General features: G+C 34.9%; 3 protein-coding genes and 1 non-coding gene across 5 annotated transcripts in view; 1 reads left to right on the plus strand and 3 right to left on the minus strand.

Annotated features, from left to right (window-relative positions):
* The window catches only part of LOC21407547 (dolichyl-diphosphooligosaccharide--protein glycosyltransferase subunit 1A), a 3793-nt gene extending 2786 nt beyond the window's left edge, over positions 1-1007 (plus strand). Inside the window, exons 9-10 of one of the 2 annotated variants that reach the window (XM_024164366.1) lie at positions 1-210; positions 420-1007. The exon at positions 1-210 is cut by the window's left edge and continues 75 nt beyond it. In XM_024164366.1, the coding sequence (XP_024020134.1) occupies positions 1-210; positions 420-611 (402 nt within the window). In that variant the 3' untranslated portion in view covers positions 612-1007. The remainder of the gene's footprint in view (positions 211-419) is intronic. The other variant, XM_024164367.1, reaches the window with a different exon arrangement.
* An 11-nt stretch (positions 1008-1018) lies between these two features.
* Positions 1019-2944, minus strand: LOC21407548 (peptidyl-prolyl cis-trans isomerase FKBP18, chloroplastic). Its single transcript, XM_010096228.2, has 6 exons — positions 2689-2944; positions 2016-2086; positions 1815-1901; positions 1569-1718; positions 1402-1461; positions 1019-1302 (listed from the first exon to the last, which is right to left on the minus strand). The coding sequence occupies exons 1-6, from the start codon at positions 2942-2944 to the stop codon at positions 1249-1251; spliced, it is 678 nt and encodes a 225-aa protein (XP_010094530.1). The 3' UTR covers positions 1019-1248.
* A 594-nt stretch (positions 2945-3538) lies between these two features.
* LOC21407549 (MLO-like protein 9) lies at positions 3539-6890 on the minus strand. Its single transcript, XM_024164339.1, has 15 exons — positions 6759-6890; positions 6492-6549; positions 6081-6325; positions 5867-5983; positions 5636-5693; positions 5420-5508; positions 5261-5335; positions 5088-5176; positions 4929-4978; positions 4798-4838; positions 4533-4706; positions 4405-4440; positions 4242-4309; positions 4065-4125; positions 3539-3802 (listed from the first exon to the last, which is right to left on the minus strand). The coding sequence occupies exons 1-15, from the start codon at positions 6888-6890 to the stop codon at positions 3539-3541; spliced, it is 1557 nt and encodes a 518-aa protein (XP_024020107.1).
* Positions 6891-7458: 568 nt separating this feature from the next.
* On the minus strand, positions 7459-7530 carry TRNAD-GUC. The gene has a single exon. It is a non-coding gene; the product is annotated as a tRNA-Asp (tRNA).
* Positions 7531-12541: the final 5011 nt, after the last annotated feature.

The following is a 12541-nucleotide window of genomic DNA, read 5'->3' on the forward strand; positions in this document are numbered from 1 at the left end:
CAGCAGGTCCAGAGTATCATCAATCGATGCTTAGCAATACACGATAAACTGGAAGTATCATTGCGTGATCTTTCTAGGACAGGGGACGCTCAGTCATGCAAAGCGGCTCGAAAAGCCGCCGATGCTTCGTTGAAAGAGCTTACAAAAGAGCTGAAGCCTTTGTTGGGATTCCTGCAATCATCACAGCAAGCTGCCCAGATATTGCCCAAGGTTTGCCTGCTTGTTCCCTGTTCTTTTTCTACTGAGTTACAGCGAGTCACTAATACATGATTTAATAGCAACTAAGCCAAAATTTTGGAGAAGTAATTGTTATTGTTTTGGAATTCCATGACACGGTTCAATATGCTTAGATTTTCACAGATGGCATGATATTATGCTCAACTGCTGTAGTTTTTTATTTCTATTTTTATTTTTGATAGGTCGAGAATCTGGTGGCCAAGGAGAAAGATTTGCAGGATAGATTACTAGCGAAACACTCCACAGTTGTGGACTGCTATGAGAAGAAATATGGAGGAAAGGAAATTGAGAATCGTGTCGCTCAACATCAGCAGAAAATCAATGCCTTGAGGCAGGAGGTTGACGATCTTCTCGACTTCATCGATGAAATATAAAGAATGAAAATGTTACGATTGCCCTCTCCTTGTGTTAAAGTTTTGAACTTATAAATTTTGTCCACTGAAGCAGCGGGGATAACATATTAGTTTTTAAATCTTCAATTTATTCAGATAGAAAGGTTGAGTAGCATTAAGGACTAATTTCACTTAATTCTTGTTGGCTACCTTTTACTTCACTAGAAGATCTTGTGTTCCTGGGAAAATCTGGTCGTGTTTCTTTCTTTGTTCTGGTAAGTGGTAATTAAAAGACGGGCAGAGCCTCAGGACCTCGCAATGCATAGCCGCCACGGAATCCATAAATCTACGACGGTATATCCCTTCGCCTTTGAAACTGTCCTTCCTTCTTGAGGCTTGGACATTCATCCAACACATATATATTCCTTTCAAAAACAGAAAATGGCTTTTGAGCGGGGGCACTTAGTAGCAGTTAGCTACTCTAATTCTCATCTTTAACAACTTGTTGCTATTCCAATTGGCACTACCATGAGGTAGGTATCTACAGTAAATTCTCTTGATACAAAAAAATAATTCAATTATATAGCAACTCTAATTGAAAGGAAAATCGAAGGGAAAAGGTATCCATGCGAACTCGGATGCCACACATTTCTCATGAGCAAAACCAAGGTCACTTTCCTTATGGGGAATTCACTTGTAGAAGCTCGATATTTAACTCAAATGTCGCTCCAGGCTGCCAAAAACAAAACACGGTCGTTAAGTAGAGAAAAATGAAATTAGACATTGCCATTGATCGTATTAAGATTGATGTGGGGGGATTTAAAGAGCTCACCGGGATCTCGTTACTTCCCTTTTTGCCATACCCGACCTCCGGAGGAACAATCACAGTTCTCTGCAAGAAAGGAGTAAGGAATTGATGTTGTGCATTCCCAAACCGCATGTAAATTTAACTTCAAAAGGTTGTTTTTACATTTGAGAAAGGCAAAAAACACTACCAACCTTCCCTCCAACTTTCATGCCCTCAGTAATGGAGTACAAGGCTGGCGGGGGTTTTGGTGCGGCCTGTGCAGAAAAGAGACCGTTTGGATTATCGACAAACTCTCGCTTCCGTTCTTTGCCCGGCAGATCTCCAACTTTGAACTCGTAGGGCTACTCGAAACCATGAACAAAGGGAGGACTCATTCGCAAACCAAAAGTTTTTTCCTAGTAGAAAAAAAGGTGCTGAGGAATGAATGAGATGAGAACCTGGGCAATGATACGGTTTCCAGCTAAGAGCTTGGATTCTCTACTTGAGATTGCTGTGATCCTACGGTACACGCACTCAAAGTGAACCTGTCAGTTTCAAGTATCAATCCCCCATTCACATTAGATCCAAGTTACACCCAAAAAAAAAAAAAGTGTAGAAAACACCCATTGCTTTGCTTATATAATCACAGATAAAAATACCTGAACAGTTGATCCTTTCTCAGCTACTGGACCCTTTCCCTCAACCACATCGTAGTATTTCAATCCATTAGCTGTTTTTACCCCCCCAAAAAAAAAAAAAAAAAAAAAAAAAAAAAAAAAAAAAAAAACTTTGTTAGTTAAATTCGAAATCTAAGGAAGAACAGAATAGCAGTGCGTTCCCACTATTCATTATCACATTCACAGCCATACATTAGCCAAAAAAAAAAAAATTATGTTCTTTTTATTTTGTATTAGCAAGTTAATTTTGGTGGCTAGCGTCTGAAAGTGTTATCTTGCGTACGGTATTAAATCCTTATTCTACTGTTTATCAAATAAAGCAATTGGATTTTGATAAAGAAAGTGGTTATCGGTGGGAATTAAGCATCACATATTAGGGGTCAAATAGGAGGACATACAACAACAAATTAGGAAACACGCACGGACAAAAAGCAATTAAACGCAAGAATCATACCCAGATATTTAGTTGTGATTTTTCGAAAAGCAGATTTAAACCAAATTACGGCTTTATAACTTAAAAAAAATCAAAATATCCACTCTTATATTCTTGATGGCTAATTTACTTGCTAAAAAATAAGGCGAAATCCACAGTACCCAAATTCAAAAGACCATCTATGATTGCAATAAACTGAGAGAGAGAGAGAGAGTAACAAACGGCTAGTAAGGTAATCTTCAAGAGGGATGGTCTTCTTGTTGCGTCTCTCTCTGGCCTCAGATGGTGGAACAACTGGAGAAGGCAATGAGATAAGGCTCCACGGCAACAATACAGATGAAGATATCAGAATCACACATCTTCTGGAGATTGGTTGCTGAATTTGGGATATGGTGCTTTTCGAATTTGTAGCAGTAGAAACTTCAATACTACCACCACATTTAACGGTCCAGTGGTGCAAGCACCGTATTGAAGCCATGGCCGTTAATTGGACTTGGAATATATTGACTTTTTGTAGCCTTATATATACATATCCCTATCCATTTCCCTTTCTCAATTACGATGATGTCCATCTTCCTTTTTGAAATTACGATTTTAGAAGCCAATCCCAAGACATGGTGATGCATCACTAATATATGTAGTGCGGTAAAATGACGGAAATCCATGTTATTATGCAGTAGTCACTAGTTATAAGGTAGAGCATATTTCTTTGATGATGGGTAACTTTCTCTCGTGGTCCATAAATAAAGGCACAAAAAGAATATTCTTTGGTACTTTGCAATTCCTCTAAAATTTCATCTCAAGAAAAGAAAAAAAAAAATTATGGGTGTATAGTTTTTAGTACCAAAAAAAAAGAGAAAAAAACGCAATTCATTCTCAACAAAAAACAAAAGAGTACCGCAGATATCTATCTAGATTGGTACTAAGTAAATACACATGAAATGTACAACTTTGCGAGGCCCCGAGATTGTCTAAGCAACAATCATCTAGCTAAGAATAACAGAAACTTCACCAAAACCAGTAATTTAAGTGCAACTCTTCTACTCAGAAAATATTAGCAGAGTTCGTACTTCTAAAGTAGGTCAGGATGGCCGTAGTTGTGACTAGAATTAGGGGGATGAAGTTCAACATCCACACTGGCCATGATGTTGGCTGCCGGAGGCTGAGAACGTCCCTGTGGATGTGTTGGGGAGTGCACCGGCGACTCCCCGGGACTTCCTCCCAATACCCTTGTTGGGACCTTCTCATCCTTCTTCTTAACTGCATTTTTGTGCCACTTCTTCAGTGCCTTTGACGTTTGCTCGTCGAATATCGACTTCTTCATCGTCGATCCCATCTACATTTTCACAAATTTTCCACAACCCCACAACGAAAACGCATGCTTTGTTATAACTTGATATAGAAGCATTGTTAAGAGATAAACAACAACTCAAGATTATGAACTTTATATACAGCTAGTTAGTTATGATTCGAATATCCAATCTACATTTTCACAATTTGCTTCACCCCCACAAGAGAAAAAGTATGCGCTGTTACAGCTTGATTGAGATAAAGCATCGTCAAAAGACAAACAAACAACTCAAGATAACTGAATATACCTGTGTGACCAGTGCATATAACGGTAGTGTGACGTAGCTGCACACAAATTGGACTCCAAACCTGTTCAAGGTTAAAGTAAGACTTGTAACTCTAATTTGGTGGAGTTGTAATTTGAGGGAAAAGAAAAGGCTACAATTTTTTTTGAGCATTGAAATATTAGTCAAGGGAAGATGTACCCAAGGGCAACTCTCAATATTATGAGATTAAAATCCTCGTGAAAGCAAGACCTTAATCCGAACTCGTACTGCATGCAGAAATCAGAGTGAAGATTTAGGATTTGAATGAAGTAGATATGCAAAGGAAACCGCATTAGAAGAGGATGGTGGATTGATCTGTTACCCATATCCAAAAGAAATATGTTATCTCGAACGCGTTCTGAACATAGAAGATGAACAATTAATCAGCACTCGGAAACGTTTTCTTAAAAATCTGATTTTTACGAAGATAAAATAAACGGTAAGGAATACCTGGAAGAGAACGAAATGGATGAAATGAAGAATTAATTGGGGCCAACTAAACCAAAAATGTCGATCTGAGACTTGCACCAGAGGTATCCCTTGAACTACAGCATGTCGTTCCTGAATTTCAAGTGCCATTTGCGTTATAATTCCTTGAAGCTTTGTTCCCACAGCTAAGGTCACCTTCAACAAAGAGAGGAATTATATTATTAGCCCTTTCTTGGCTGTAAAGTAACCATAAACCAGAAACTTCATTTTTGGGGACATTTCTTACAACTAAAGGTAGTATGGACAGCCAAAACATAGCCTGCCATCCTGAAAGGAAGAAAAATCTTCATTTAATTATATCGAAATACTATGTAGATGTTTTGGAGAAGGAAAAGAAACAGGAGAAGGAAGATTAACCGTGAACGTTGAGAAGCAGAAAGAACACCATTGAAGTCCATAATAGTGGACTGCAGAATCATCTTTGACGTTAGTCGGGGAATTCACGGCTTGAATTCGAAGAAAAATGTTACTAATAAGGCCACAAAAGCATTAATGAAACAAGTGCAAGAAGCTTACCTGATTCCCACAACCACCTTAAAGTCATCTTCCAATGACCTTTTGATATACTTCTGAAAATCAAATTTACTTCCAGGGGCTAAATGAACCTGTCAATAAGAACATTCACTATCACTGACGATTCACAGAATTTATGATAATTCAGATTCCAGTCAAGTTTTAGAGAAACTCACAGTGACAAATCCATGTCGCATAGTCAAGTAATCAGCCTTTGTAACAGACCTAAAGAATTGCCGAAGAAAACAGACCTGCAAAGATTGAATGTTCAAGAAAACAGGTATCGATGAAGGGAATACCATTTTTTGAGTTTCTAAAATCGAGAGATTTATTACACCATAGAAGGTGACTGGTGTTTTGGTCCAGAATCTTGTATGATCTTTTACAAAAGATGTCTCGTGAGTAAGCCTGAATTTTGAAGGATCTGAATAATAAGAAAACAACCACTTTAGCACTCAAAACACAAGTATATGCAGAAATTCACTGCACTGACCAACAATTGCAAACTTCACTAAGGAAACAGAAGTACTTTCTAAAATTCACTAACATACCGTTCATGAATTCCTGATGGTGGGCCGTTTCTCGTTCCCACACTTTCCAGCCACGAATCTGCATAAAACAATGTAGATTGAACAGCCATATTTACAGATCAAGGCAATACAAATAGAAAATCAACACAAAAGAACTGCCAAAATGATTAAAGTTCAATCAAAGACTTGATACTTCCACATTTATTTTGCAATCTGATTAAACAGGAAAACATAAAAAAAATGTGTACCGACCTTTAATCTTCCAAGCGTCATGGTCATGGCACTGTAAATAACATGAAACAGAGCTAAAAAGAATATGAAGATGTGCAATTGATGTAGCCCATTTAGAGATATGAGTGGCACATGCCCCTGTATCAAAACAAACAAACGTTTATTCCATCAGTTATGACCAGGTAATTTATACATCAATTCTTTAGCTCATCATATTCCACATTCGAATTCTTACCAGTTTACAGTCGGCGCCTACGCTACCGGCAGCTAAAAATCTACGCTCATACCACAAAAGCTTGCGATGATGTTCATGATCCCCACCAGTGACTTCTGTCTCATGTCCTGATTCGTAATTGTGATCACTTCCAGTCAAAGGGCAAGGCAACATTGTGTCTGCAATCTTCATGGGAATACAGATTCTAACAATGTAGTTTTGCCCAAAAGTCATTAACAGAGAAATGAACCCCAGAACCATAAGCTCTGCAGTACAGGAAATCATCAGAAAGCCAGAAACAATTAATCGATACGAAAGCACAAGAACTTCAGTAATCAAATTGGAAACATAAAAGCTATCAATATCGGTGATAAATAGCAAAAACAGATTGTGTTGGCTGATTCTATGAGATAATAGGATTGGTGCTTTTACCCCCTTTCACTTTCTGAAGAGCTTCAAACAAAGCTTTCTTTTTTCTTTCTTGAAACCACTGAAACAGAAAAAATAGAAATTGTTTTACACATGGACATATAGTTGAGACACGCAAATAAGCATTTATACAAATTTTTCTAAGAATCATTCTGTATATAAAGAACTTGTCTATAAAAAGGATATGAATGGAAAAGCCGAAATTTAAACAGGAAACGAATCAAATGAGAAATAGGGGATTGGTGTTAGGGGGTTGGGTGGGGGGCTTACTTCTCCGACCAAGTGAAGAACCTTCTCGAGAATGATGGAGATGACGATGATGACGGCGCAGACGGAGGCCACAGCCCACGTCGGCGTCTGATCGAGCTCTCTCGTCTTGGTGTCTCCACCACCACCCCCCATTTCCAACAAGCACTAACAACACCAGAAATATGCAAAATGCACATCCACCGGCAGAATGAATTATGTATAATGATTATTATTGTTATTATATGATATGCAAAAAGTAAAACGATTTCTCCAGATTCAACAACAACAACAACGAAAAGAAGAAGAAGAAGAATGAAACAGAGAAGAGCAAGTTTGATGATGGGAATTGATTAAAGAGGAGTGTTAGTATTGTTATTATATGATATGCAAAAAGTATAACGATTTCTCCAGATTCAACAACAACGAAAAGAAGAAGAAGAAGAAGAAGAATGAATGAAACAGAGAAGAGCAAGTTTGATGATGGGAATTGATTAAAGAGGAGTGTTAGTAGGGATTCGTTTGCCTAAATTAAGATTGAGGCTCAAAAGCACCCACCAACGAACTCATCAATATGTTCAACTACTCGGAATACCGCAATTTGAGGGCCTCCCGCCAAATTTATATTATATAATAATTTAATGCTCAGGAAATTTTGACTTCTTGTTTAATTAACCAATAATTTTAAAAATAAAATAAAAAAAGGAAAAAAAAGTAAAATTTACGCCGTTGCCGGGGATCGAACCCGGGTCACCCGCGTGACAGGCGGGAATACTCACCACTATACTACAACGACTTGGTGGCCAAACTGCTGGTCAAATAATTAAAATAATAAGATCAGAGAAAAGTTTAAATTACAAAAGAATAAAAATAAAAATTTAGGCTAAGTTTGTTTCGCTCATTTGAGTTGAAAGTGAATTCATTTGAGAAAAAAAAATACTTTATAGAATAAAACATTAACAAAAAGGAGAAATGAAAACACAATAGACACACTAAATAGAATTGTAAGAATGTTAAAATGGATTACCTCTACGAAGAAATAGGAAAAAGAATAGACGGCAACAGAAGAAAAGGACAATAAAATGACGAAGAAATAGGAAAAAGAATAGACGGCAACAGGAGAAAAGGACAATAAAATGAATAAACGACAATGAAAATAAGAGGATAAGAAAAATGAGCAAAATACGAACAAATTTAAAACAACATTTAAAGAAAACTGCAAACAATAATTAGCATTTGAGTTTCTTTGTCCTCTATTGGTCCTACTTCTTGTGTTGGCAAAAAAATGCTCGTGCACTTCAAACTGGAGAACAACCAGCATGAAGGATGAGTTATTTGACACCCAACTCGAGTAGCACAGAACTTGACGAGAGTTTTAATGAACGAGAGTTGCCCGATCTCTTGCTTCCCATCGAGGTGCACCGCTATGAGTAAGAGAATGGAGAGAGCCTCATTAACCATGTCTAAATTTCAGTCCTTATGCAATTGGAGCAAGGATGCAACAATTGCCCTAGTTCTAGGGGCTTGGTTAAGGGACTAGTTAAAAGAATGCGATGGTTGCATCTTTCTTGACCCTAATTGTTCCATTTTATTCGTTTGAAAATTCTTCCTAGTGGATTTGATTGAGCCTTGGATTTTTCTATTTAGGAGTGATAATTCGTGTCACGTGTCGTATTCGTATCGTATTTTGATCATTTTTCATTAAATTTACAGTCAACCCGAACACGACCCATAACACGAATTTTTATTTTAAAAACCACAACACGAACATGACACAATCACTTTACGGATTGACACGACACGATACAAAAATGACCTGTAACACTAAATTGACTCGTGAACTCGAAATTGACACGAAAATTATTTTTTCTTTAGTTTTTTACATATTAAAAATAACTTAAAATTTATAACACACTAAAATATAATAACATCCATCAAAATTAAGGAAAAAATAATATAAGATTTTTATAATAAAATTTAAAATATGTAATGAAAAATTTTTTTTTTTTAATTTTTTACGAGTTTTGTGTTGTGTTTAGGTTAAGCGAGTCTAACTCAAAATTGACTCGTATTTTTTATATCAATTTTAAATTGATCTAATTCTAATTTGAACATCTTTTTTTTTTCAACTCTAACTTACAAAATTTATGTCATTTTTAAATCTTATTGTCATGTGGTAACCTATATTATTGACTCTATTTCCATCCAACAGATGAGATTATGATGTCTTCTTATTTCTCCGACAATTCTTGATGGAGTCTTTTCGAATTTCAAAAGAAATTGCATATTTTCAAATTCCAACAATTTTGTTGCGACATTTGTCCCAACATATTTGACAGGGGCGGTTTCGTTAGGTAATCCTAACACATGCTATGATGGGATGCTTGACAACGGGCAGTGGTCATCAACTCAGTTTCACTCCCATAGGTCTTGACTGCTGTTAATTAAACAGTAAAAAATTTAACAAGTTCATTTTATGAATTTAAATTTTATTACAGTAAATAATTTTTAAAAATAATTATATTTAATTTTGTTTATTATAATAAAAAATTTTCATATAAAATTACATATCAATTTAAATTAACAAATTAAACAGGTTTTGTGGTCCAATTTTGTTTCGCAATTACGAATGTCGAAGGGACAATCTCTTGAGTTTGCAGCTTCCTGGGCTCGAATTGCCAACAACTTACAAGATAAGCACCGAGCTCTTCTCATCTAGACAAGTCATTAGGATATCTATTTCTAACAACTGACATCCTATCATTTGCAGGAATCAAAGGCAACAATTTTCCGGATGTTGTTGTTACTCGGCTTCTTTTGAGTAAATTTTTTATTCATATTTGCACGTCAGGCTGAACTTATATGTGTTTGCATACCGGCAGTAGAGTTCACGGCTGTGCTAGAGTTGGTGCCTGTTGATCCAAGAGAAACTTGAGAGCCTGGTGAAGTAGACCCATTTACCCCTTCCAAAATATAAACAAACAAACAAATAAATATTATTCAGGGCATTTTTGATAAGTAACGCTTCTTAAGTTAGTTGGATATGAATTACCAATTAACTCAGGGCATGTTTATTTGAATGTATTAAAGTACCGTATTGTATATATTATTTGATGTGACTATCGTATTATATAAACTAATACGAATGGTAAATTAATATGGTCTATATTGTATTATTGAATACGGCTCATTTTTGACGTATTATATTTTTTTATTTTATAGTAGATCAATAATTTATGTCGCTGTTGGACAAGACTAGAGGTCGATCGAGGTTGTGCCAAAATATGGTCATGCCGAAGCCTATGATTGTTGAAAAATTTAGGGGGCACAATGCAAATTTTTTATTTCTAAAAAATGTATTTTGACCCCAAAATTTTTATAAAATTACATTTTAACTGCAAAACCTTTCTAAAATTACACTTTACCCCAAAAATTTTATAAAAATTATATTTTGACCCCAACATTTTTGAAAATTTACATTTTGACCCTAAAAATATTAAAATTCTACATTTTGACCCCATACATAATACATTATGACACCAAACACTGCATTGTATTATGATTACACAACACAATACATCAAAATACAATACACTTTATACAATACAATACAAGTTACTAAACATGACCTTATATAAATATCGCAAGGAGTTCTACGAATATTTTTGCCTATAATAATAATAATAATAATAATAATAATAATAAATTACACTTTGACCCTAATATTTTATAAAATTTTATTTTGACCCTGATGTGACCATCGTATTATATAAACTAATACGAATGGTAAATTAATATGGTCTATATTGTATTATTGGATACGGCTCATTTTTGACGTATTATATTTTTTTATTTTATAGTAGATCAATAATTTATGTCGCTGTTGGACAAGACTAGAGGTCGATTGAGGTTGTGCCAAAATATGGTCATGCCGAAGCCTATGATTGTTGAAAAATTTAAGGGGCACAATGCAAATTTTTTATTTCTAAAAAATGCATTTTGACCCCAAAATTTTTATAAAATTACATTTTAACTGCAAAACCTTTCTAAAATTACACTTGACCCCAAAAATTTTATAAAAATTATATTTTGACCCCAAAATTTTTGAAAATTTACATTTTGACCCTAAAAATATTAAAATTCTACATTTTGACCCCATACATAATACATTATGACACCAAACACCGCATTGTATTATGATTACACAACACAATACATCAAAATACAATACACTTTATACAATACAATACAAGTTACTTGTAATGACTGAGAAAATCTCAGACCTTAAATAATACAATTTATGTATTTAAGCCAAGGATTTTCTTAGACAAATATTACGTGACTGAAGGATTTATGGAATTAATATATGTATTCCTAAATTCTGTAGCAGATTTCATGTTAAGTTCATGTTTTCGATCAAGTAAATTCGATCGATAAATTCTCGTCGTACTTTAAGGCGGAATAATTTTCAATACAAGTATAGTTTGAGAATCTTAATTTCAAGAATCTCCAAACATAGCAAGATGTTAGCAGCGTATAAAAAAAAATGCACCAACATTTTAAAAGAAGAGAAAATCATTAATTGCCAGACAGCTAGGTTAAAGTCAGAAGATAAATACCCATAGTAGAAGGGTACAATGTGAGCTCGGGATTTGACACCGTCAGAAACAATGTCATTCCCGAGATTTAATGCAGAAAAGTTAAATTTAGAATTTATTCAGTCTAGAATTAATTTCAAGACTTGAAACAGTTTAAGATATTACGCGAGTGAGAATTTAATGTGATCCCTAAGTAGTCGGGAATTAATATTAAATTGTAAATAAGCAGTTGAAAAGGAATCGTCAGAAACTAGAATTTCCTGTCGGCTAAGTTACTTACCTACAGTTAGTATAATTTTTAGCAGTTTCAAGAGAAACTTAAGAGAGTAGACAAAAGGACAAGGGGTAGGATTTATTTTTCTCTCTCTCATTCTCCACTTGGCCGGCCATGTATAGTAGAAATAGAGCCAAAATTTGGCTAGTTGAGTGTGATAAAAGGTTACAAGTTATGGTGTGATGTGATGGTAGTGGTTGAAGGGGAATTAATGACAATTTTGCTTCTCATTTTCTCCTTCCATAACCGGCCAAGAAAGGGGAGAATTGAACCAAAATTTGGTTGATTGAAGGAGTTAATGTGATGTTAAAAAATTATTCCAAGTTGCCTATAAAAGGAACCATCATAGGATAAGCTTCATTTTATAAAATAAGAGTTCAAAGTGTAATCTTTCAAAATTAAAGTTTCAGATACTAAAATTATGTCATAATACTAATATTCAAAAACTAAAAGTGGTAATAACACTTTTTCATCAAGTGAGTTAGGAGAACAATTGTCCAAGAAAGGGAGGGGAAAAAAAAAAGTGGCCCAACTAAGGTGACTAACGCGTATGCCGTATTTTGCACGTCCAAATGATAATTTAATTTGCCAAAAAAACTGACTGCGTGTGTGAACATGAGAAAATTAGGGAACAAAAAAGAACTCATGACTTTTAACTAAGCGACTATCTTGTAGGACTAGTTTTTAGATTTGGTCAAAATCAAATGAGATTAAAAAAATATGTAGAACAAACAGCTTTTAATACACATGTAAGGGCTTAAAAAAATTAAAATTATCAGTAATTTCATTTTTCTGATCCTACGGGAGAGACTCCCTTTAGTTAAATACCTTGTTTAACCTTACATTTTTTATTATTAAAAACGTTTCCTTATAATCAATATTCGAGCACTAACTTAAGTATTACTAAACAAAAAAATTAACTTGCGTGGAAAAAA

Source organism: Morus notabilis, unplaced genomic scaffold (assembly GCF_000414095.1).
Source record: "Morus notabilis unplaced genomic scaffold, ASM41409v2 Scaffold314, whole genome shotgun sequence".
NCBI classification, from domain to species: Eukaryota; Viridiplantae; Streptophyta; class Magnoliopsida; order Rosales; family Moraceae; genus Morus; species Morus notabilis.

Excerpts from the sequence above, each read along its gene's own strand:
- LOC21407548 (XM_010096228.2), bottom strand. The coding sequence starts at position 2,944 with ATGGCTTCAATACGGTGCTTGCACCACTGGACCGTTAAATGTGGTGGT. Across the intron at positions 1,719-1,814 it reads GAAACCGTATCATTGCCCAG|CCCTACGAGTTCAAAGTTGG; the intron begins GTTCTCATCTCA and ends GGTTTCGAGTAG. Across the intron at positions 1,303-1,401 it reads AGGGAAGTAACGAGATCCCG|CCTGGAGCGACATTTGAGTT; the intron begins GTGAGCTCTTTA and ends TGTTTTTGGCAG.
- LOC21407549 (XM_024164339.1), bottom strand. The coding sequence starts at position 6,890 with ATGGGGGGTGGTGGTGGAGACACCAAGACGAGAGAGCTCGATCAGACG. Across the intron at positions 5,984-6,080 it reads TAGGCGCCGACTGTAAACTG|GGGCATGTGCCACTCATATC; the intron begins GTAAGAATTCGA and ends GTTTTGATACAG. Across the intron at positions 4,707-4,797 it reads TGTCCATACTACCTTTAGTT|GTGACCTTAGCTGTGGGAAC; the intron begins GTAAGAAATGTC and ends TCTTTGTTGAAG.